Raw genomic sequence first — 21,513 nt, forward strand, 5'->3', positions numbered from 1 at the left:
ACGTTACTCTCGGTCTGGAACTGGGCCTGGAATGAAGGTGGCTTAACGGCCCTGGCCTGCTGGCGGCCGGGGGAGAGTCAATAGTCGCGGCCCATGGGTGGCGTGCAGATAAGGGTCGGTGGTGGCAGTGGCCGAGGAGGCCGTGCATCGGCAGCCCAGCCTGGTGGTGAAGGTCGGTAGGTCCATCCGCTATAACTGAAATCCGTTCATAAATTCATAGAAAAATAGAAAATAGGTGCAGGAGTAGGCCATTCGGCCCTTCGAGCCAGCACCGCCATTCAATATGATCATGACTGATCATCCAAAATCAGTACGCTGTTCCTGTTTTCTCCCAATATCCCTTGATTCCGTTAGCCCCGAGAGCTATATCTAACTGTCTCTTGAATACTTTAGAATTAGGCCATCTGGCCCATCATGTCTACTCCGCCATTCAATCATGGATGATCTATCTGTCAACCCCATTCTCCTGCCTGCTCCCTAAAACCCCTGACACCCTTACTAATCAATAATAATAATAATAATAATAATACATTTATTTTATATAGCGCTTTTCAAGATACTCAAAGACGCTTTACAAAGCGAACAAGACATAAAAACAAACAAACAAAAGATTTGTCCTGAATCAAGAATTTGTCATTCTGCTCTTTAAAAATACTAATAACTTGTCCTCCACAGCCATCTGTGGCGATGAATTCCACAGATTCACCACCCTCTGACACCCTCTGTTATAAAGAGGTCTGTAATAACAAGGGTTTACTTAATATATTCCCAGCTGTAGGTGCAGCTATAGAAAATTTGTCCCATCAAGTACTATTTTATTGTCTTGTGGCGCTTACTGTGCCTGCAAAGCTTGTAGCAAGTAAGAATTTGATTCTTGCAATCCCAGTGCACACTCTTCAATACACATTATTCAACAGGTTAATTGGTTATGGTTAAAAAAACATTGCATTCTTTAAAGCAGAGCTGCTGAAACATTTACAGCATGCAGACTTTAGAGGCAGACTAATTTTGGATTAGAGTCAAAGAGTCAAATTGCTGTCTCTAGTGAGGACTTATAATCATTCTTCATTGTGGCTATCAGTGGTTCGCCTCTTTCCGCCTCATCTCCGAAGATGACGTAGCGCTCGGCTCTGGGGGGCTGGGAACAGATTACCCGAAGTCCGTCGGTCCGAAGTATTTCCCGCTCCGCCGCCGAAGATGACGCAACGCTCGGATCGGCCGATGTACCTCGGCCGATCCGAGCGTTGCGTCATCTTCGGCGGCGGAGCGGGAAATACTTCGGGCCGAAGTACCTCGGCTCCTGACGCCCCGCTGCCGAAGATGATGCAACGCCCGACTAGCGTCAGATCGGCCGAAGATGACGGGCTCGGTCCGACCCGCTGCCGAAGATGACGGGGACCGCTCGGCACGCGGAGGCTGGGAACAACATCGGCCGAAGCGACTCGGCTCTTTCCGCCGCTGCCGCCGACGAGACGACGGGCGAGCGGATGTTGTGGGCGGCGGCGGGGTGTCGGGGCCTGGCTGCGAGCGTGAGGGAGTTGGGTCGGGGGAGGGAGTGTGTGAGGGAGGGAGGGAGTGTGAGTGAGTGAGAGAGAGGGACCAGGCCAGGCTTTCCCTGGAGCCGGGGTCGGGGTCGGGTGCGAGCGGCTGAGGCGACGACGCCAGGATGTCCGCCCCAGCTCAGAAGACGGAGAGCCGCGCCATTCCCACCCGCAGGGTGGTCGTCAGCGACTCGGCGCAGCTGCCGCACGACTTCAGCACCACCCCAGGCGGCACCCTCTTCAGCACCACCCCGGGAGGTAAGGCCGCGTGGGGGCTTCGGCCCATCCGAGCCCTGCTAACCCCCGTCCTCGCCTCCCATCCCACCGTGACCCTTCTCTCACCCCATCTCCTCTTAGAACCCCCCCCCCCCCCCCCTGTCAAGTAGGAAGGATCTGCAGATGCTGGAAGACAGCAAACATACTACACCTTTGGAAGATAGACACAAAGTGCTGGAATAACTCAGAGGGACAGGCAGCATCTCTGGAGAGAAAGAATGGGTGACGTTTCGGGTCAAGACCCTTCTTCAACTGAGGTATTTATTCCACAAAATGCTGGAGTAACTCAGCAGGTCAGGCACCATCTCAGGAGAGAAGGAATGGGTGACGTTTCGGGTCGAGACCCTTCTGTTAGGGTCTAACCCTAACCCTAACTCTTCAGAAGGGTCTCGACCCGAAACGTCACCCATTCCTTCTCTCCTGAGATGCTGCCTGACCTGCTGAGTTACTCTCCAGCATTTTGTGAAATAAATACCTTCGATTTGTGCCAGCATCTGCAGTTATTTTCTTACACTTCTTCAACTGAGAGTCAGGGAAGAGGGAGACCAGAGATATGTGGGCGGGTGAGGTATGAAAACGACAGACCAAGGCATTGTTGACAGAGTCTAGAGTGGAAGGTGACACGGAGGCATACAAACAGCAAAATTAATCAGGAGGACAGTGAAACTAGTCGGAGAACTAGGGTGGAGAGGGACAGAGAGAGAGAGGGAAAGATCTGAAGAAGGGTCTCGACCCGAAACGTCTCCCATTCCTTCTCTCCCGAGATGCTGCTTGACCCGTTGAATTACTCTAGCATTTTGTGTTTACCTTCGGGGGAAAGCAAGGGTTACGTGAAGTTAGAAAAATCAAGATCTTACCGCTGGGTTGGAAGCTGCCCAAGCGAAATATGAGGTGCTGTTTCTCCAACCCATGTTTCTGTGTTTAAAAAATCCCGTGTTACCTCGTTTTTTTCTAATTGCGATGTCTTTTTTTTTTTTGCATTCTTCTTTTGTCTTGCAGAATTTAAGCGTATTTGATGTATAATTTAGTTTTTTTGTAATGTTTATTTGCCTCTGATGTTGTTGCAAGCAAGATTGTCATTGTATCTGTACCTCACTGTACTTTTGCATCTTGCAATAAATCCAACTTGTCTTTTAAGTATAAGAAGCCAGCACAAAGCTTCACGTCATCGCCCACAACGCAAAAAACGCTGCCTTTATTTTAAATCTGGCATTAAACAAAAAAATTATGAAAATGCACAACATTGTACATTGAGAGAAACAATCGGTCGGTGTTTCACGTTGAAGCTTTCAAGAGTGTCACATTTGATGACCAAGTTAATGAAATGCAAGTGACTGAATGCTGATCCCAAGTGATCAAGAAGACCATAAAGTCTGTTCAATGATCATATATTCAGTACATTTTCAGAGAGGTTTTCTATCACTTAACAAGGAACCAAGTTGTGTGCCATTTCTCTTTGACACATGATAAGACAGATTTTTAAAGCCTGCTACTTGAGTTGCACAGTTGAGGTCCATTGTGAAACTTTCTTCCCCTTTAAGTTCATAACTCAGTGTTAAGACTTCAGATCTGGACTGGTCACCACACTTCTCGTATTGGAAATGTTTTGATTCAAACTCTATTCTAGGTGTTTGAACACACAAAATCAAGCTTTAAAATCCACAATAGAAGTCCTATATGTTTTAGAGGTATTGTCATAAGATGACATCAAGGCCACAAAGCTATTTAAAAAATCCTTATTGTGTTCGTAATTTAATCTGAGGGTCTTTAAACCTCACTGGCAGAGAATTGTAATCACTACTCATTTGTACACTGTTTCAGATTTCTCGTTGCTGTGTTTTTATTTTTTATCATTTATCAGTTGTTAACCTGTTATCATAACAAGTTTGATTTATGGCTGATTTGGTGTCACAGATCATAAAATTGGAAATGGTGACATCTGTCGGACTATTTATTTTTGTACACTTAATATTTGCAATAGTGTAGTTATGGAATTTGATATTGTGATCCAACTGAGGGGAAAAGAATGTGGCGAGACGGGGCTGGGTATTCAATCACTCAAAGTCACTGTCTGGTGATGCATTATTGATAGGCTATCTGATGTGAAGCTGCAATTCATAGAAACATAGAAAATAGGTGCAGGAGTAGGCCATTCGGCCCTTCGAGCCTGCACCGCCATTCAATATAATCTTGGCTGATCATCCAACTCAGTATCCCGTACCTGCCTTCTCTCCATACCCCCTGATCCCTTTAGCCACAAGGGCCACATCTAACTCCCTCTTAAATATAGCAAATGAACTGGCCTCAACTACCTTCTGTGGCAGAGAATTCCACAGATTCACCACTCTCTGTGTGAAAAAAAACTTTCTCATCTCAGTCCTAAAAGACTTCCCCCTTATCCTTAAACTGTGATCCCTTGTTCTGGACTTCCCCAACATCGGGAACAATCTTCCTGCATCTAGCCTGTCCAACCCCTTAAGAATTTTGTAAGTTTCTATAAGATCCCCCCTCAATCTTCTAAATTCCAGCGAGTACAAGCCGCGTCTATCCAGTCTTTCTTCATATGAAAGTTCTGCCATCCCAAGAATCAATCTGGTGAACCTTCTCTGTACTCCCTCTATGGCAAAAATGTCTTTCCTCAGATTAGGAGACCAAAACTGTACGCAATACTCCAGGTGTGGTCTCACCAATGCCCTGTACAACTGCAGCAGAACCTCCCTGCTCCTATACTCAAATCCCCTCGCTATGAATGCCAACATACCATTCGCTTTCTTCACTGCCTGCTGCACCTGCATGCCTACTTTCAATGACTGGTGTACCACGACACCCAGGTCTCGTTGCATCTCCCCGTCTCCTAATCGGCCACCATTCAGATAATAGTCTGCTTTCCTGTTCTTGCCACCAAAGTGGATAACCTCACATTTATCCACATTATACTGCATCTGCCATGCCTTTGCCCACTCACCTAACCTATCCAAGTCATGATGCAGCCTCCTAGCATCCTCCTCACAGCGAACACTGCCCCCCAGCTTCGTGTGGCTGGCCCAGCGCGATGCAGTCGGCTCTTCCACCACTGCACCAACAGGATTGTGACTCAAGACATCATTTTCTCTCCGTCCTTCAAGAGTCAAGAGTGTTTTATTCTCGTATGCCCCAACAATGAAATGAAACTCTTACTTCCAGCAGCACAACAGTATAAGTAAATGTAGTACTCTGTTAACAATATAATTAAAAATAATTTATCTCCATATAAGACATGCAGGTTTGTAGGTTAATTGGCTTCTGTGAATTGTACATTGTCCCTGGTGTGCAGGATAGTGCTAGTGCAAGGGGTGATTGCTGGTGGGCGTGGACTTGGTGGGCCAAAGAAGGGCCTGTTTCCACGTTGTATCTTTAAAGTCGAAAGTGATAGAAATGGTACAATTACGACACGTGGACAAGTACATGGATGGGAAAGGTTTGGAGGGATGTGTAGCTCGGCACAGGCAAATGCAACGAGGTCGGTTGGGCAAATTGGTCAGCATGTATGAGTTGGGCCGAAGGACCTATTTCTGTGCTGTATGGCTCTTCAAGACCATGACTGTAATTGAGAAGCAATCTACAACTTTGAGGAAAGGCAGGGTGTAAACAGTGGACAGAGGGATCATAGGTCAGCTTTCTTTGAGACGTAGATAGTCTTTGGTGGGTTTGCAAAGAGAAACCATATCACGAAAGAGGGAATCATTCACAAGATAAGCTGACAGGGCAGAGAGGAAGTGTGGCAAGGAGATGGGTGGGAAGATGATTGATGTAGGAAGGAACTGCAGGTGCTGGTTTAAACCAGAGATAGACACAAAAAGCTGTTGTCATTGGCTGCTGCACAACCCAAGCCTGTTCCTTTAATGTGCAGCTTGATTCAGTCTGTGGCTTTGGTGGTTTTTATAACTGGCTGACGATTCAGCCTTACTAACTTAATGTTATTATTATGTACTGTGTCTGATGTTGGATGTCACACCAGAGGTGAAGAGAAATTGGAATTGTGTCAGGAACTGATTGTAGAGTGGAATATTTGTTCAGTATGTGCCACTCTGAGAACAGCTCAGATTGCTTGCTCTCCCAAATGGATATTGACGGAATTACAGAGACATGTTTTGTTTTCCTGCCATTAAAGACCTTTGTTCTCCGCTGTCCACTCACACAAAGACGAATACAGTACCCTTTAATGCCCATGTCCCCATTAACACGGTTGTCCACTCTCATCCTGATGACTGTCATTCAGCTTCTGGAGTGCAAATTTAACAAATATGGTAGACACGGGTTTAACAATTCACAACTAAGGCAGCACAGTGGCACAGCAGTAGAGTTGCTGCCTTACAGCACCAGAGACCCGGATTCGATCCTGATCACGGGTGCTGTCTGTAAGGATTTTGTACGTTCTCCCTGTGACAGCGGGGGTTTTCTCCGGATGCACCGGTTTCCTTCCACATTCCAAAGACTTGCAGGTTGATAGGTTAACTGGCTTCTATAAATTGTAAATTGTCCATAGTGGGTAGGATACAACTAGAGCATGGTTGATCATTGGTGAGCACAGACTCGGTGGGCCAAAGGGCCTGTTTCCACACTGTATCTCGAAACCTAAACTAGATCCATCTAGGCCACGCTAACCATTATCTGGCTCCGGTCTCTAACGCTCAACGTAAGCTCTCTTCTCTCCTCCCTCTGCCGTTTTCTCTAAAAACAAGTGTGGTCAACTGCCTCTGTCACTTCTCTTCCTTTCTCTAGTTCATGGAACAGCAACTGTTGCAGCTGCAAATTTCTCAAAGTGTCGCTTTTAAATTGAAAGCTGGCACAGAGGCCTTGCACTAGAATGTTGATCCTTTCCTGTTGCACTGACTAATGTTTAGCTGTTCAAATCCCTTCACTAAGATAGCTGATTTTGCCAGTGTTCATTTCCAACTGAAGTGCAAACAGTTAACTTTGGAGGTTGGACCACTAGAACAATTATTAATTAGTCTAGAACTTATTCTTCAATGCACATGAATTGGCAGTTGGAAACTTGTTCATTATCACATTCCTCAGCAAGGCATTAAGTCTGCTGGTGAAGCAGAACTGAAAATTAACGAGAAGATAAACCTTTGCCTGTTATCTTGGACTGGATGCTGTTTTTCCAGAGGATGTGGTATGATCTATTCCAGATTACTATCAGTAATACTCAATAAACTACCTGTGAAGACTCCTTTTAATTCTTCATACTTAAGAAATGCTGCTCTGCTATTATTTTGTTAAATGTCAGTGTCTGGCATTAACTGCAGATTAATTAATGAGAGAATGACCCTGAACTCTCATTCTCAGCTCCCTGTAACCAAACGTGTAAATCATTGCAATGGGATAATTGGTTCGATGCTGTGGTTGAGTAACAACTTAGTCAAAGCACTGAGAAGTATACAGTAATTGAACATTAAGATGTGGTTAATCCCTTTTTGCCTTGATCCCTTGAGACAATTTGGAGTAAAGTGTTGATCAGTTGGGCTTTCATGATAGGAGGTTTGTATCATTTGCCCCTTTGAATGTGGTGGTAATGGGAATTAATACACAGCTAATCAGGTAAATCTACTTGTTGACTTGGTCAATAGAGCAATTGAAGGGAATCAGTGGACAGACACTTGAGCAATCAGGTTCGAGTGCGGGAGGTTGTTTAGTTTAGAGATACAGCGCAGAAATAGGCCCTTCGGCCCACAAGTCTGTGCCGACCAGCGAGCACCCCGTACACGAACAATATCCTGCACACCAGGGAAACTTTACAATTATACCAAGCCAATTAACCTGTACGTCTTTGGAGTGTATGAGGAAACTGGAGAAAACCTATGCAGGTCACGGGGAGAATATACAAACTCTGTACTGACTGCACCCACAGTCAGGATTGAACCCAGGTATCTGACGCTGTAAGACAGCAACTCACCGCTCATCATCAAATACGTTCAAAAAAGTGTTAAAACTGTAACCCATGCCACATCTGGAGACATCTCACTGTCTACCAGGAAAGATACAAAATGATGGAGTAAGTCAGCAGGTCAGGCAGCATCCCTGGAGAACATGGAGAGATGACATCTTGTTCAGGCGGGCATTTTGTGTCTTTCCTTGGAAAACTAGCCGCTACAGTTCCTTGGTCTACCTGCCGTCTCCTGTGTGAGTTAATAACAATTAAGTTCTTTACTTAGTTAAGCATTACAGAGCAGAAATTGAATTTATACATTTTACAGTTGTAATCAGTGCAGCAAGAGTATTTTTGCATTGTTGTCACCAACACACATCTAAACTCCAGTGTGACCTATGCATCTTGCACTTGCAAAACAGTTTTGCCATGTTATACCTGCTGTAATGCACAGGACAACCAAAATGTTCATTAAAGACATTGTTATCCAAGCTTGAAGTTCCATGTGTTAGAATGGAACTGATATGTGCAAAGCCAGGTCATGTAGTCCCGCTCTGTGTTTAAAGATATATTAACGTAGGATGAATTTCAAATCTTATCAATCATTGCCAGATGGATGCATTTGCAGAATTATAACTCTTGTAACTAATCACATCTGAAAATACAAATATTTTTAAAGAAATGGGTTATTATCATCAAAAAGGTTTTCAGTTGTGGTTGGAACTGTAGGTGCTGGTTTACAAAGTAAGACGCAAACTGCTGGAGTAACTCAGTTGGTCAGGCAGCATCCAAGGAGAACATGGATAGGTGACTTTTTGGGTCGAGACCCTTCTTTGAACTCTAGGTGATGTTTCAGTTTGGGACCCTTCTTCAAACTCAAGTCTGAAGAAGGTCCCCAACCCAAAATATCACCTGTCCATGTTTCTCTGGGGATGCTGCCTGACCTGCTCAGTTATACCAGAAATTTGTGTCCTTTTATGGTGACATTTGCCCTGAAATTGTTCCTGAAACCGGATGTGAGTAAGACTATCTTTCCCTGCCAATGTAACATTGACAGTGTACTTGGCCATGAGAATAAGGAGCTGTTTATTTGCTCCCAACTTAAGTAGTATGTTTATGTGGCAAGACCACCAGTGATTAGGAAGCTGCACAATTCTCTCGATCTAACACATCCGTGAAATAATCTTATCCTTTAAGGTCTCCTTCATTTGACAAGGCAAAATCAATTGTGTATTTTGGGCAACAATCCAAGAAGTATTAATGACCAAAGTGTGTACCTCTTAAAAGACACATAGACAGATATGTGAATAAGAAAGATTTGGGGGGGGGAAGTGGGCCTGACATAGGCATGTGGGAGGAGCTTGGTTAAACAACTTAGTCGGCATGAACTAGTTGGAGCAAAGGGCACACGTGATATGTGTATGCATAGATGCAATGTTTAATACTTTTCCTTTAATAGCAAAGGTGGGGCATTTATACAGAAGCTTAATTAATTGTTAAGATTGCTTTCCGTCCTTTCTTAAAGCTATCCTGGGCTCAGCACATTAATACAATCACAAATAAAGCTGAACTTCCTTGGAAGATTGAGGAGATCTGTTATGTTGCCAAATACTCTATAGAACATTTACAGATTCATGGTAGAAAGCATACAGACTGGTTGCATCATAGCCAGGTTTAGTAACTTGAATGCCCAGGAACGAAAAAGACTGCAGAAAGTGGTAGACATTGCCCAAGCCCACCACAGGTACTGGCCTCCCTGATGATCGAAGGGATTTACGGGGATTGCTGCCTTAAAAATGTGGCTCTTATCATGAAAGACTCACATCATCCTCGCCGTGCTCGCATCTTCCTGCTACCATCGGGAAGAAGATTCAGGAGCTTGAAAATGTGAATTCCTGGTACATGAACAGCTTCTTCCCGCAATTATCGGACGCGTGCACAACGCTAACTGCAGCCGACCGCAGTAGCAATGATCAACTGTGGACTTTGTTTTTGGTTGTACTACACGTTTCAGTTTTGTACTATTAGCTGATTATCTAGTACTACTGATGTATTTGTCTGTATCATTGTAATTATTGATTATTGTTCATTTATTGTGTGTTGTGTTAAATGCACGTGTAAAGCTGCCACAAGAAATAATTTTAATTGTTGCAATTAACCCTCATTTAAGTGTTGACAATTAAACGCTCTTGACTTTTGGAGAATCCCGGTGTTTAACAAATGTAAAATTTACCACAGTTTCCCTTCTTAACTGTCTCTTATTTTATCCAAATACTGACATGGATTGAGAAGTAAATACCTCTCCACAATGGGTACATCAACAAATGCCCAGAAGTAACACGTGTTGGGACCAAATCAAGTCATATCGTTTGGAATCTGCATGATGGATTTACAGTATCTAAATTGTACTTGGTGAAATATTTCTATGTTGCACGCTTTACACATGTTATGTCTTCTTATGTTGTCTCAAGTGTATAATATTTCCCGTAACCTTGACTTCATATTTATTAGTTCTAAAGGGATTTTAATTAGTGCTGAGTTATATTGGCCAAAAGTGAAGAAGGAAGATAGGAAAGTGCATGCAAATGGCTTTGTCAGTTGCTGTTCAGTTCCCGGTATCCATGCTGCTTATATTGGGCAATAATCCATCGAGTGTTCTGAACCCTATCAGCCAGGGATGGATGCCATCTATTCTCATTGGATTGCTTCTTGTTTTCTCTCCCACCATGCCAGATATCTGTCACTCTCACCAGTTTACCCACCTGCTTACCACGTGCAGTAACACAGCCACACTCCAAAATATCATTATGTTCGGGGAAAGGAAGGAAGAAATTTGACTAAGTGCTGGAGGATCTGAGCAGGTCAGGCAGCATCTGTGGAGGGAGATGCAGAAAGCTGGAGTAACTCAGCGGGACAGGCAGCATCTCTGGAGAGTAGGAATGGGTGACGTTTCGGGTCGGGGCCTATTTTCAGTCTGCCTGCTGTACCCCAGTTATCGCAAGATGGCCTTGCATCAGCAATCATCTACATGTAATGGAGTAACTCAGCAGGTCAGGCAACATCTCTGGAGAAAAGGAATAGGTGACGTTTCGGGTTGAGACGACCCTAAACGTCAGTTGTTTCTTTTCTCCAGAGATGCTGCCTGACCCGCTGAGTTACTCCAGCTTTTTATATTTATCTTTTGGAAACCACCACCTGCTGTTCCTTCCTACACATCTACTTTTAATGGTTACAATGGATACAGTGTGTGGTGTGGTAGCAGGATTCGCAGATACCTGTAGAATCTGACAGGGACCGCGACGAGAACGCTCCTGCTATGACATTCACATGGCAATCGACCCCTCAGAAACTTCCACCAGGTTCCGACCAACCGTGGATAACCTGACGCCGTCTCAACAGACTGCAGACAGGCATGGGGAGGAGCAAATCGAACATGCTGAAGTGGGGATGTACTGAAGATGCGGCAGACTGCGAGTGCAGACGGACTATGGAACATCTCCTGAGCTGTGGCATACTGCATGACACATGCACTGTAAAGGATCTTGCAGAGGCCAACGACATGGCACTAAAATTTGCTCGCTATTGGCAAACAGTTGTGTAATGACACTAAATAATAATACTTTTAATGGTTGAAGTTTAAGTAGATTCAGGACCCGAATCCTGCTACATAGTTCTCCAGGCACGTTAAAAAACTGACCATTATCTTTTGGTTTCCTCCAACAAACCAACGTTTAATCCAGCATTTTACATTGAATCCCCAGGGGTTTTATTTTTATATCAATCGGCCTCTGGGTCTTTGTTAAGGGGATCTGAATGCCCTGGCCATGATTACAAAGTTTGCCATAATACCACAATAAACTGCATGGCTGATGGTGAGGTAAAAAGTTCTAAGCTGCAGGAAGATAGCGACGGGAATGAAATGATCAAATAAAATCAATCCAGTACGTATGGATTACTAGGAGAAGGATGTGAAAGCATTGGAGACATTCTGGGAAGACTTGTGACAATGTTGCTACAGCTGGAGAAACATTGTTAGCAGGGGAAACTCGGGATTGTTTTTTTTAGAACAAAAGAGACGAGGAAGATTTGTTTGATGTGTACAGATTGATGACGAGCTTTGGCACGGTGAAGAGGAATTGCCTATTTCCCCTAGAATCAACAATAAGGTCAGAAACTATTTTAGTTTTAGAGAGAGCATGGAAGCGGGCCCTTCAACGCACTGTGTCCACGGCAATCATCGTTCAACCATTGTCCAACCATTATACTACAGTTCACACTAGTTCTACCTTATCCCACTTTCTCATCCATTCCCTACTAGGGGCAATTAACCTACAAACCCGCGTGTCTTTAGGACATGGGAAGAAACTCACGCAGTCACAGGGAAAACGTTCAAACTCCACACACGACAGCACCCGAGAGCAGATTGAACCTGGGTGTCTGGTGTTGCGAGGCAGCAGCTCCAGGGGAGCACTGGGGAGAAAACGATTCACTCCGAACTGGGAGGATCTGGAACTCGCTGCTTGATAGTGTGGCAGAGGTGGAAACCCACATTACATTGTAATAAGAAGCTGGGCAAGCAGTAGAGAAGCATAACTCACAAGCAGCTGGGAAGAGGGATTCGCCCAGTAAGGGTGGTTCTTGGTCAGCATGGACATGATAGACCAAATTACCATTGTCTGTGCTTAATTTTATCTGAATATCAGACAAACCAATTGTGACACTGCAGAAAATCGTGCTTGTGTAAGATGACAGTCTTGTACTTATGACATTTTAATAAGTACACCGACAGCTAATGCCTGTGACTGATAAACGATTAAGGCTGGAAAAGGAGATGGGTGTGAGTATTAGATAAAGCCCACAAAATCCCAAAGTTGGTCATGTTTGCCATTTATTCTGAAAACCCCTGGTTCTGTTAGACAGTCCCATCTGCTGAGTATGTACATTTCCTAAAATTGATTGGGATATCTTGGGCAAGGCTCCAACCAGGATTGGTAATTGAAATTGGATCATCCCTAACATTGAAATTCTTGTTGAGAGACTGCAGAAAGGCATAGCAACTCAACTCAGACAGATTTTTAAATATCAGGAGCAGCTCACATGACCAGGCTCTCCTGAAGTGCTCTGCACAATAAGTATTGAGAGTGTTTAATTGTCATATAAGACGACACTGTAACAATGAATGTGTAGGAAGAAACTGCGGATGCTGGCTTAACACCGAAGATAGACACAAAATGCTGCAGTGACTCAGCGGGTCAGGCAGCATCTCTGGAGAAAAGGAATAGATGACGCTTCGGGTCAAAACCCATCTTCAGACTGAAAACCCTTCGTACCAGTCGAAATCCCTCTTCAGACGACCTGAAACGTCACCTATTCCTTTTCTCTAGAGATGCCGCCTGACCAGTTGAGTTGCTCCATCATTTTGTGTCTATCTTCAATGGAACAATGAGATTCTTACTTGCTGCAGCTTAAGAGGTCCATAAGCATAATTCACACAAGTAAATATAATTTTTAAAAATCAATGAATGAACTGCAATGCTAGTGCAAAAAAAAAAGTTTGTAACACAATCAAAGAACCAGAAATGTTCATAGTTGCTGAGGTTTGTGCTGTGTAGTGTACAAGAGCCTGATAGTTGCTAAGAAAAAGCTATTCTTGAATCTTTTGGTCACAGCTTTCAGGCTCTTATACCTTCTTGATTGAAATGAAAGCATGGCCAGGGTGGTGTGGGTCCTTGATGCTAGCTGTCCTTTTGAGACTGTGCCTACTATTGATATGGGGAGGTCAGTAGCCATGATGGTCTGGGCAGTGTCTACCATCCTTTATAATCTCTTTTGCTCGTAGCTGTTCAAGTTGTTGAACCAGGCCATGCTGTAACTGTCAATGTTTCCCACCCTCCGCCTGTAGAAGGTCATCAGAACACTCGTCGACATACTGAATCTCCTCAATTTTCTAAGGATGTAGAGGTGATGATGGTCTTTCATTGCGAATACTTTAGATCAAAGCCACTGCACAAAGAGTATCGAGATGTGAATTAAAAATAATATTTGAAATGGAGAGAGCTCTTTACATACTCGACAGAGTTTGACTGTGTGCAGAGATTTTAAATATTAGTCTTGAGCTGCGAGCAGGCGTAAAATTTGACATGGAATTGCTGGCTTTCGCTTTGTGCAGCGTTAAAGTGTAACCTCACTAATGCCAGCTATTGAGATGAAGCAATCTGGTTTTCTTGTACTCAAGTGGAATGTTTTCAGATAGTAGGAGTCTTCCTGCAGGAAGAAAAGTAACCGTATTACATAAAAGCTATACCAGTTACAAGGAGGAACCCTCAGTCCTTATTGTGACCAGTGCTTTGCTGTTGTGTTGCAGGCACCCGTATTATTTATGACCGCAAGTTCCTCATGGAATGCCGCAACTCCCCTGTGGCCAGGACTCCTCCGCGTGATCTTCCCAACATCCCAGGTGTCACAAATCCCAATACCACAGAGAAGGTGAAGCCAGCAGTGAACCATGTAAACAGCCACGAAGAGAAGGCAGCTGGTGGTAAGGATGAAGATTAGACTATTGCTCAGATCACAGCAAACGATGGATGCTTTGATGGGCTAAAAATAACTTTCTTATGTATTAGGCTTTAAACTTTAGAGATAGAGCATGGAAACAGGTCCTTCGGCCTACCAGGTCCGCACAAACTATCGATCACCCCAAACGCTGACACTCTCCTACACACACTAGGGACAATTTACAGAAGCCAATTAACCTACAAACCTGTACATCTTTGGAGTGTGGGAGGAAACCGGAGCACCAGGACGAAACCCACGTGGTCACGGGAGAACGTACAACACCCGTAGTCAGGATCGAACCCAGCAGAGATTAATCCAAGATAGTCAACATGAGTTTGCTAGGGGAAGCTCTTACTTGACCAAGTGTTCCAAAGGCAACAAAATGTATTGACTTCACCACCAATTTTCATCCTGCACTCAAATTTATTTGGACCATCATCGACACCTCCCTCCCCTTTCTTGAGCTCACAGTCTCCATCACAAGAAATAGACTATTGACTGACGTCTATTACAAATCCACTGACTCCCACAACTATCCCACCCTGCTTCCTGCAAAGACTATCCCCTATTCCCAATTCCTCTGCCTATGCCGCATCTGCGCCCAAGATAAAATGTTCCATACTAGAACATCCGAGATGCCCTCATTCTTTAGGGAACGGGAGATCCCTTCTCCCATCATAAATGTGCCCCTCAATCATGTCTCCTCCGTACCTCGCAGCAACGCCCTTGCTCCCCTTCCCTCTAGTCGCAACAGAGACAGAGTCCCCCTAGTGCTTACCTTCCACCTCATCAGCCGTCGCATACAACGTATAATCCTCCACAATTTCCGCCACCTCCAACGCGATCCCACCGCTAGCCACATTTTCCCATCTCCACCCCTGTCCACAGAGACCATTCCCTCCGCAACTCCCTGGTTAAAACTCATCCCTTCCCACCCAAAGCACACCCTCCCCAGGTACCTTCTCCTGCAACCGCAGAAGATGCAACACCTGTCACTATACCTCCTCCCTCGACTCTGTCCAGGGACCCCGACAGTCCTTTCTGGTTAGGCAGAGGTTCACCTGTACCTCCTCCAACCTTGTCTACTGTATCGTTGTTCAAGATGTGGATTCTTATACGTCGGCGAGACCAACCGCAGACTGGGCGATCGTTTTGCGGAACACCTTCGCTCAGCCCGCGTGAACCAACCTGATCTCCCGGTTGCTGGACACTTTAATTCTCCTTCCCATTCCTACACAGACCTTTCTGTCCTCAGTCTCCTCCATTGTCAGAGTGAGGTTAAATGCAAATTGGAGGAACAGCATCTCATATTTCGTTTGGACAGCTTACAGGCCAGTGGTATGAATATTGATTTCTCTCACTTCAAGTACCCCCGACATTCCCTCTTTCTCTATCCTTCCCCCACCCAAATGTCCAACTCCGTACAGACGAGCACCCCGTAGTCAGGATCGAACGCGGGTCTCTGGGGCTATCAGGCAGTAACTCTACTGCCACTCCACCATGCTGCCCTATTAATGGGCCAGAAAAGATCATCAGCAGCGCGGTAGCGCAGCGGTAGAGTTGCTGCTTTACAGCGAATGCAGCGCCGGAGACTCAGGTTCGATCCTGACTACGGGTGCTGCACTGTAAGGAGTTTGTACGTTCTCCCCGTGACCTGCGTGGGTTTACTCCGAGATCTTCGGTTTCCTCCCACACTCCAAAGACGTACAGGTATGTAGGTTAATTGGCTGGGTAAATGTAAAAATTGTCCCTAGTGGGTGTAGGATAGTGTTAATGTACAGGGATCACTGGGCGGCACGGACTTGGAGGGCCGAAAAGGCCTGTTTCCGGCTGTATGTATATGATATGATATGATAACTCACAGTATCGTTTACCATTAAGTGAGATATGTGCATGTGAGGATATGAAACCTATTGTGGTGTAACGCCCAAAAAGGCAACCGTCTTTATCCATGTGGACGACAGGTGAAGACAAGAAGTCGGAATGAGGTATTAAATTTGAATCCAGCACTGATTATTGACTGAGGTATCAGGGATGGTTGGTGAAGATGGAGGGAACAGAATGAGGAAAAAAACCTCCACATGTTTATTGATTTTATTTTATTTTTTAATTTATTTTCCGGTCAATACAATACAACAGATTGACTATATAGTTGTGAACGTTAAATAGTACAACATTATTGTATCAAAAATAAAACAATATAGTCACACATGATATTTTCTGACCGAAAAAAAAGGTGTAGGCAGAAGCCAAAGATTATTGTGCCTACCTTTAATACTTAACAAAATATAATTTTAAAAAAACACAACATCATAAGTCAGAAACAGATAATCAAAACATAGAAAGAAACACTAATATAGTCAAGAACCATCATTTCTGTCATGTCAGTCATTTCTCAGTGCTGATCACATATTTGTATCTTTCCAATATAATATTTTTGAACATTTTCTTGAATTTACACATATTACTACGCTCTTTTAATTCATTGTTGCAACTTTATTGATTATTGATTGAATTTAGAGTGATGAGAAAATCATGGCATTCTTTCTGTTTTCTGTAATAGGAGATGATGCCCAATTTGAGATGGACATTTAAGGAACACCATGTGGTCTTCTCCAGGGTGAGAGGTTTTGTTCCTGGACCCTCTCCATTTGGGCTTGTGCACCAGCCCATACGTCTTTTCCACGCCACCAGCTCTACTTATTAACAAAAAAAAATGCTAACATTTTTTTTCTCCCATTGACGGAATCCATCCACTTCTGTGAAGCTGCATGCAGACAGTGACATTTCCTTCAAATGTTGTGAATAGAGCACGTGCTTTATGTGGCAGAGCATCTGCTGTTCTAATTGGCGACAACCGTTGTGAAAGAGGGGCCGTCTCGCGGGTTCTTGATCTGTTTAACCTGGTTTCAATTTAAAACACCTTTGGTGATCAAGGCCAAAGGCTAACCTTTCAGAGATGTAATTTTTGTTGAGAGGGAGGGAAAAGAGAGGGACAAGGAAAGCCAATGAAATAAAATGAGATTAACTCATTTGAACTTGTTGTGTCTTGACTGAGCACTTTCTCAGAATGGCTTCCCGTTCTCCTCATCCTTTCTCCACAAGGACAATTGCCTATAGCACCAGAACTTATTAAAAAATATCCATTGCAGGCACAAAAATATTTCAGGCACTCGTATTTAATTTAGTTGAGAGATACAGTGTGGAAGTAGGCCCTTCGGCTCACCGAGTCTGCGCCAACCAGCAATCACCCCGTACACTAACACTATCCTACACAGTTAGGACTATATACCAAAGCCATTTAACCTACAAAACTACGTCTTTGGAGTGTGGGAGGAAACCGGAGCACCCGGAGAAAACCCATGCGGTCACAAGGGGAACGTACAAACTCCGTACAGACAGCACCCATAGTCAGAATTGAACTTGGGTCTCTGGCACTGTCAGGCAACAACTCTACCTCTGCTCCACTATGCCATCATCATTTAAACAAAACCTCTCCTAAATAAATTCACTTCAATGCGACAGAAATCTGCCTGCTCATAAAAGTCGGGTAAGTAATCAACCTCTGTTATGCATTTGAAGAGGAAAACTACCGTGAAATTGGAAAATTGTGCCCAATGAAAACCCATTCATAAGAAAAGCAGTAATTTGCTTTTCATCAAGATAGTTGGCGATATCCTAAGCAAAATATTTTAATGTAAAAATATATGGAGATAATGGAGGTTTTATTTTTTAAATAGATTTGAGATGAAAGTTGAAATGTGGAAAATGGGCTTGTCCTGATCAAGTTGATCACTCTACATTTTAACGATGAGATCTTCTGATGTTCCTCCCTGAAACAAGCCTCGTGCTTTAGAAAGGGAAATTAAAATAATTCCAGTAACCAATTGCAATCTCCCCATGTTATTACAGACCTCTTTGTGACAGATTTTGGTTAGAGTAAGTTATTCATTGTAATCACCCTTCACTTTCCCACCCCCCTCTTTTCCCCATTCTTCCCTGTGCTCCACCCAGATGAGGACACATTTCCCCCCCATCCCGTTCCACCTATATTCCTTTCTCTGGCTTCACATTTTGTGCCGCTTCTGTCCTTATCTCGTTATATGTTGTAATGACTGTCATATGTTGAAAGACTGGAGCGGACTGTCATATGTTGAAAGACTGGAGCGACTAGGCTTATATACACTGGAATTTAGAAGGATGAGAGGAGATCTTATCGAAACGTATAAGATTATTAAGGGGTTGGACACGTTAGAGGCATGAAACATATTCCCAATGTTGGGGAAAGTCCAGAACAAGGGGCCACAGTTTAAGAATAAGGGGTAGGCCATTTAGAACTGAGATGAGGAAAAACGTTTTCAGTCAGAGAGTTGTGAATCTGTGGAATTCTCTGCCTCAGAAGGCAGTGGAGGCCAATTCTCTGCATTCAAGAGAGAGCTAGATAGAGCTCTTAAGGATAGCGGAGTCAGGGGGTATGGGGAGAAGGCAGGAACGGGGTACTGATTGAGAATGATCAGCCATGATCACATTGAATGGCGGTGCTGGCTCAAAGGGCCGAATGGCCTCCTTCTGCACCTATTGTCTATTGTTATCTCACACTGTTTGGTCTTTTCATCTCTGGCCTTTGTCCAACTATCTGCCAATCATTAACCTCCCTTACCTGCATCCACCTATCACTTGCCAGCTTTGTCTCCCCCTTCCCCCTACAATCAGTCTGAAGAAGGGCCCAAACCCAAAACGTCACCAACGCATGTTCTCCAGAGATGGTGCCGAACCCACCTAGTTACTCCAGCACTTTGTGCCTTTTTTTCTTTCATCAATGTTGTTTTGTCTGTGTTCTCGCCCACTGATTGTTCCCATTCATTCATTCACTCATTGTCTAAAGTACCTGCATGTGCCTTAAGGAGGGATACTGGGATTCAGAAATACATCCTTGGCATATGAGAGGTCCGTACAAGAGCCTGATAACAACGAGGTGTTAGGCATATGATTGAAGTGACCAAAGAGAAAGTCCCTCACTTCACCATCTGTAAACTCATACAAAACCTTTCTGTCCTTGTCATTACTCAGGTCAAATACAGTTCACCGCCCCCCCTTCTGCCCACTGATCCATCAAGCGTGCTGGTTCAGAAATACTGCATTTTTTAACTTCCTCCAATCCCAGCACATTCCAAAGCCCCAACATTTCTGCAATTTAGGCCTCTTTCACACGATTGTCTCACATCGTTTTAATGTTACCTTCCGTGACATGCAAAAAGACCACAAAGTGCTGGAATATCTCCGCGGGTCAGGCAGCATCTCTGGAGAACATGAATAGATGATATCATAAATCAACCATAAAACCCCCCTCACCTGCATTCACCTATCAATTAGAGAGACACAAAAAGCTGGGGTAACTCAGCAGGTCCGACAGCACCTCTGGAGAAAAGAAATAGGTGACGTTTCGGGTGTCGACCCTTATCATATCATATATCATATATATACAGCCGGAAACAGGCCTTTTCGGCCCACCAAGTCCGTGCCGCCCAGCGATCCCCGTACATTAACACTATCCTACACCCACTAGGGACAATATTTACATTTACCCAGCCAATTAACCTACATACCTGTACGTCTTTGGAGTGTGGGAGGAAACCGAAGATCTCGGAGAAAACCCACGCAGGTCACGGGGAGAACGTACAAACTCCTTACAGTGCAGCACCTGTAGTCAGGATCGAACCTGAGTCTCCGGCGCTGCATTCGCTGTAAAGCAGCAACTCTACCGCTGCGCTACCGTGCCGCCCCTTCTAGGGTCTCGACCTGAAGAGTCTGAAGAAGAGTCTCGACCCGAAATGTCACGTATTCCTTCTCTCCAGAGATGCTGCCTGACCCGCTGAGATACTCCAGCTTTTTGTGTCCACGGTTTAAACCAGCATCTGCAGTTTTTTCCTCCACCTGTCACTTGTCAGACTTCGTCGCGCCCACGTCTTTCTTGTCCCCCCCCCCCTTACATTACTTTAAACTCTAGAGATACATCGTGCAAACAGGCCCTTCGGCCCACTGAGTCTGCACCGACCAGCAAACATTCGATCCTCTAGCATTATCCTGCACACCAGGGATAATTTACAATTTTACCGAAGCCAAGTAACCTACAAATCTGTACCTCTGTGGAGTGTGGGAGGAAACCAGAACACGTGGGGAAAACAAAGTAGTCATCGGGAGAAAGGGCAAACTCCGTGCAGACAGGATGAAACCCAGGTCTCTGGCGCTGTTAGGCAGCAACTCTACCGCTATACAACTCTGCCGCCACGACAATCAGTTTGAAGAAGGATCCCGATCTGAATTAAAATGTCACCTGTTCATAGACACAAAATGCTGGAGTAACTCAACGGGACAGGGGGGCTCACGTTGTCGACCTCCCCGTGGTGAGCCCTGTCAACTAACCTCAGTCAGGCGAACGACAACAAACAAGAGACAGCAGAAGCAGAAGCAGCTTCATAACTTCTGCTGCCTCAAACGCAAGAAGAAGAACGGGACAGGGAACATCTCTGGGGAGAAGAGAGAGAAAGGGGTGACGTTTTAGGTCGAGACCCTTCTTCAGACTGAGAGTCAGGGCAGAGGGAGACCGGCTCATGTCCGACCATGTCTACCTGTTCATGATCTCCTGACCCGCTGAGTTACTCCAGCACTTTGTGTCTTTACTTGTAAACCAGCATCTACTGCTCCTCGTGTCTTTCTTTTTTAAACGTCTTCATCTTTTCAGCTGTTTTAGGAGATTTTTTTTTAAACCAACTTTTTTGGTCAATCACCTTCCCCTTTATCCTTGACTGTGTTTGTGGTTTGGCACGGTGGAGCAGCGGTAGAGTTGCTGCCTTACGCTGCTTGCAGTGCAGGAGACCCGGGTTCGACCCCGACTAAGGGTGCTGTCTGTAAGGAATTTGTACGTTCTCCCCGTGACCTGCGTGGGTTTTCTCCGAGGTCTCCGGTTTCCTCCCACGCTCCACACTCCGTACAGTGGTAAATGTTTTTAAAAATTGTCCCTTGTGTGTGTGGAATAGTGGTAATGTGCCTGGTGGGTCGAAGGGCCTGGTTCCACGCTATATCTCTCTCATGTCCATGTCTTATAAGGTTTCAGCGCATTAAAAGCTTCCCCATGGAGTATGTGGATGAGCTGCCCTCTGCTGGTGATTTTTTCACCTTCTCACGGTTTACGTTGATCACAATGGAAGACTTGATAAGATTAAAGAGCTG

At 44.6% G+C, this 21,513-nt stretch overlaps 1 protein-coding gene across 1 annotated transcript; it reads left to right on the forward strand.

The window, feature by feature from the left end:
• Nucleotides 1-1,550: 1,550 nt before the first annotated feature.
• Nucleotides 1,551-17,322, forward strand: LOC144610350 (eukaryotic translation initiation factor 4E-binding protein 2-like). The gene is made up of 3 exons (XM_078428974.1): nt 1,551-1,799; nt 14,093-14,266; nt 16,847-17,322. Exons 1-3 carry the CDS (start codon nt 1,667-1,669, stop codon nt 16,876-16,878), a joined length of 339 nt encoding a protein of 112 aa, XP_078285100.1. The 5' UTR covers nt 1,551-1,666; the 3' UTR covers nt 16,879-17,322.
• The last annotated feature ends 4,191 nt before the right edge of the window (nt 17,323-21,513 follow it).

The sequence above is a fragment of the Rhinoraja longicauda genome, chromosome 36, assembly GCF_053455715.1.
Source record: "Rhinoraja longicauda isolate Sanriku21f chromosome 36, sRhiLon1.1, whole genome shotgun sequence".
Taxonomy (NCBI): domain Eukaryota; kingdom Metazoa; phylum Chordata; class Chondrichthyes; order Rajiformes; family Arhynchobatidae; genus Rhinoraja; species Rhinoraja longicauda.

Bases quoted from the DNA above. Each gene is read 5' to 3' on its own strand.
- LOC144610350 (XM_078428974.1), top strand. From the start codon at position 1,667: ATGTCCGCCCCAGCTCAGAAGACGGAGAGCCGCGCCATTCCCACCCGC. The intron at 1,800-14,092 runs GTAAGGCCGCGT...GTTGTGTTGCAG, and splicing joins CTTCAGCACCACCCCGGGAG to GCACCCGTATTATTTATGAC. The intron at 14,267-16,846 runs GTAAGGATGAAG...TTTCTGTAATAG, and splicing joins CGAAGAGAAGGCAGCTGGTG to GAGATGATGCCCAATTTGAG.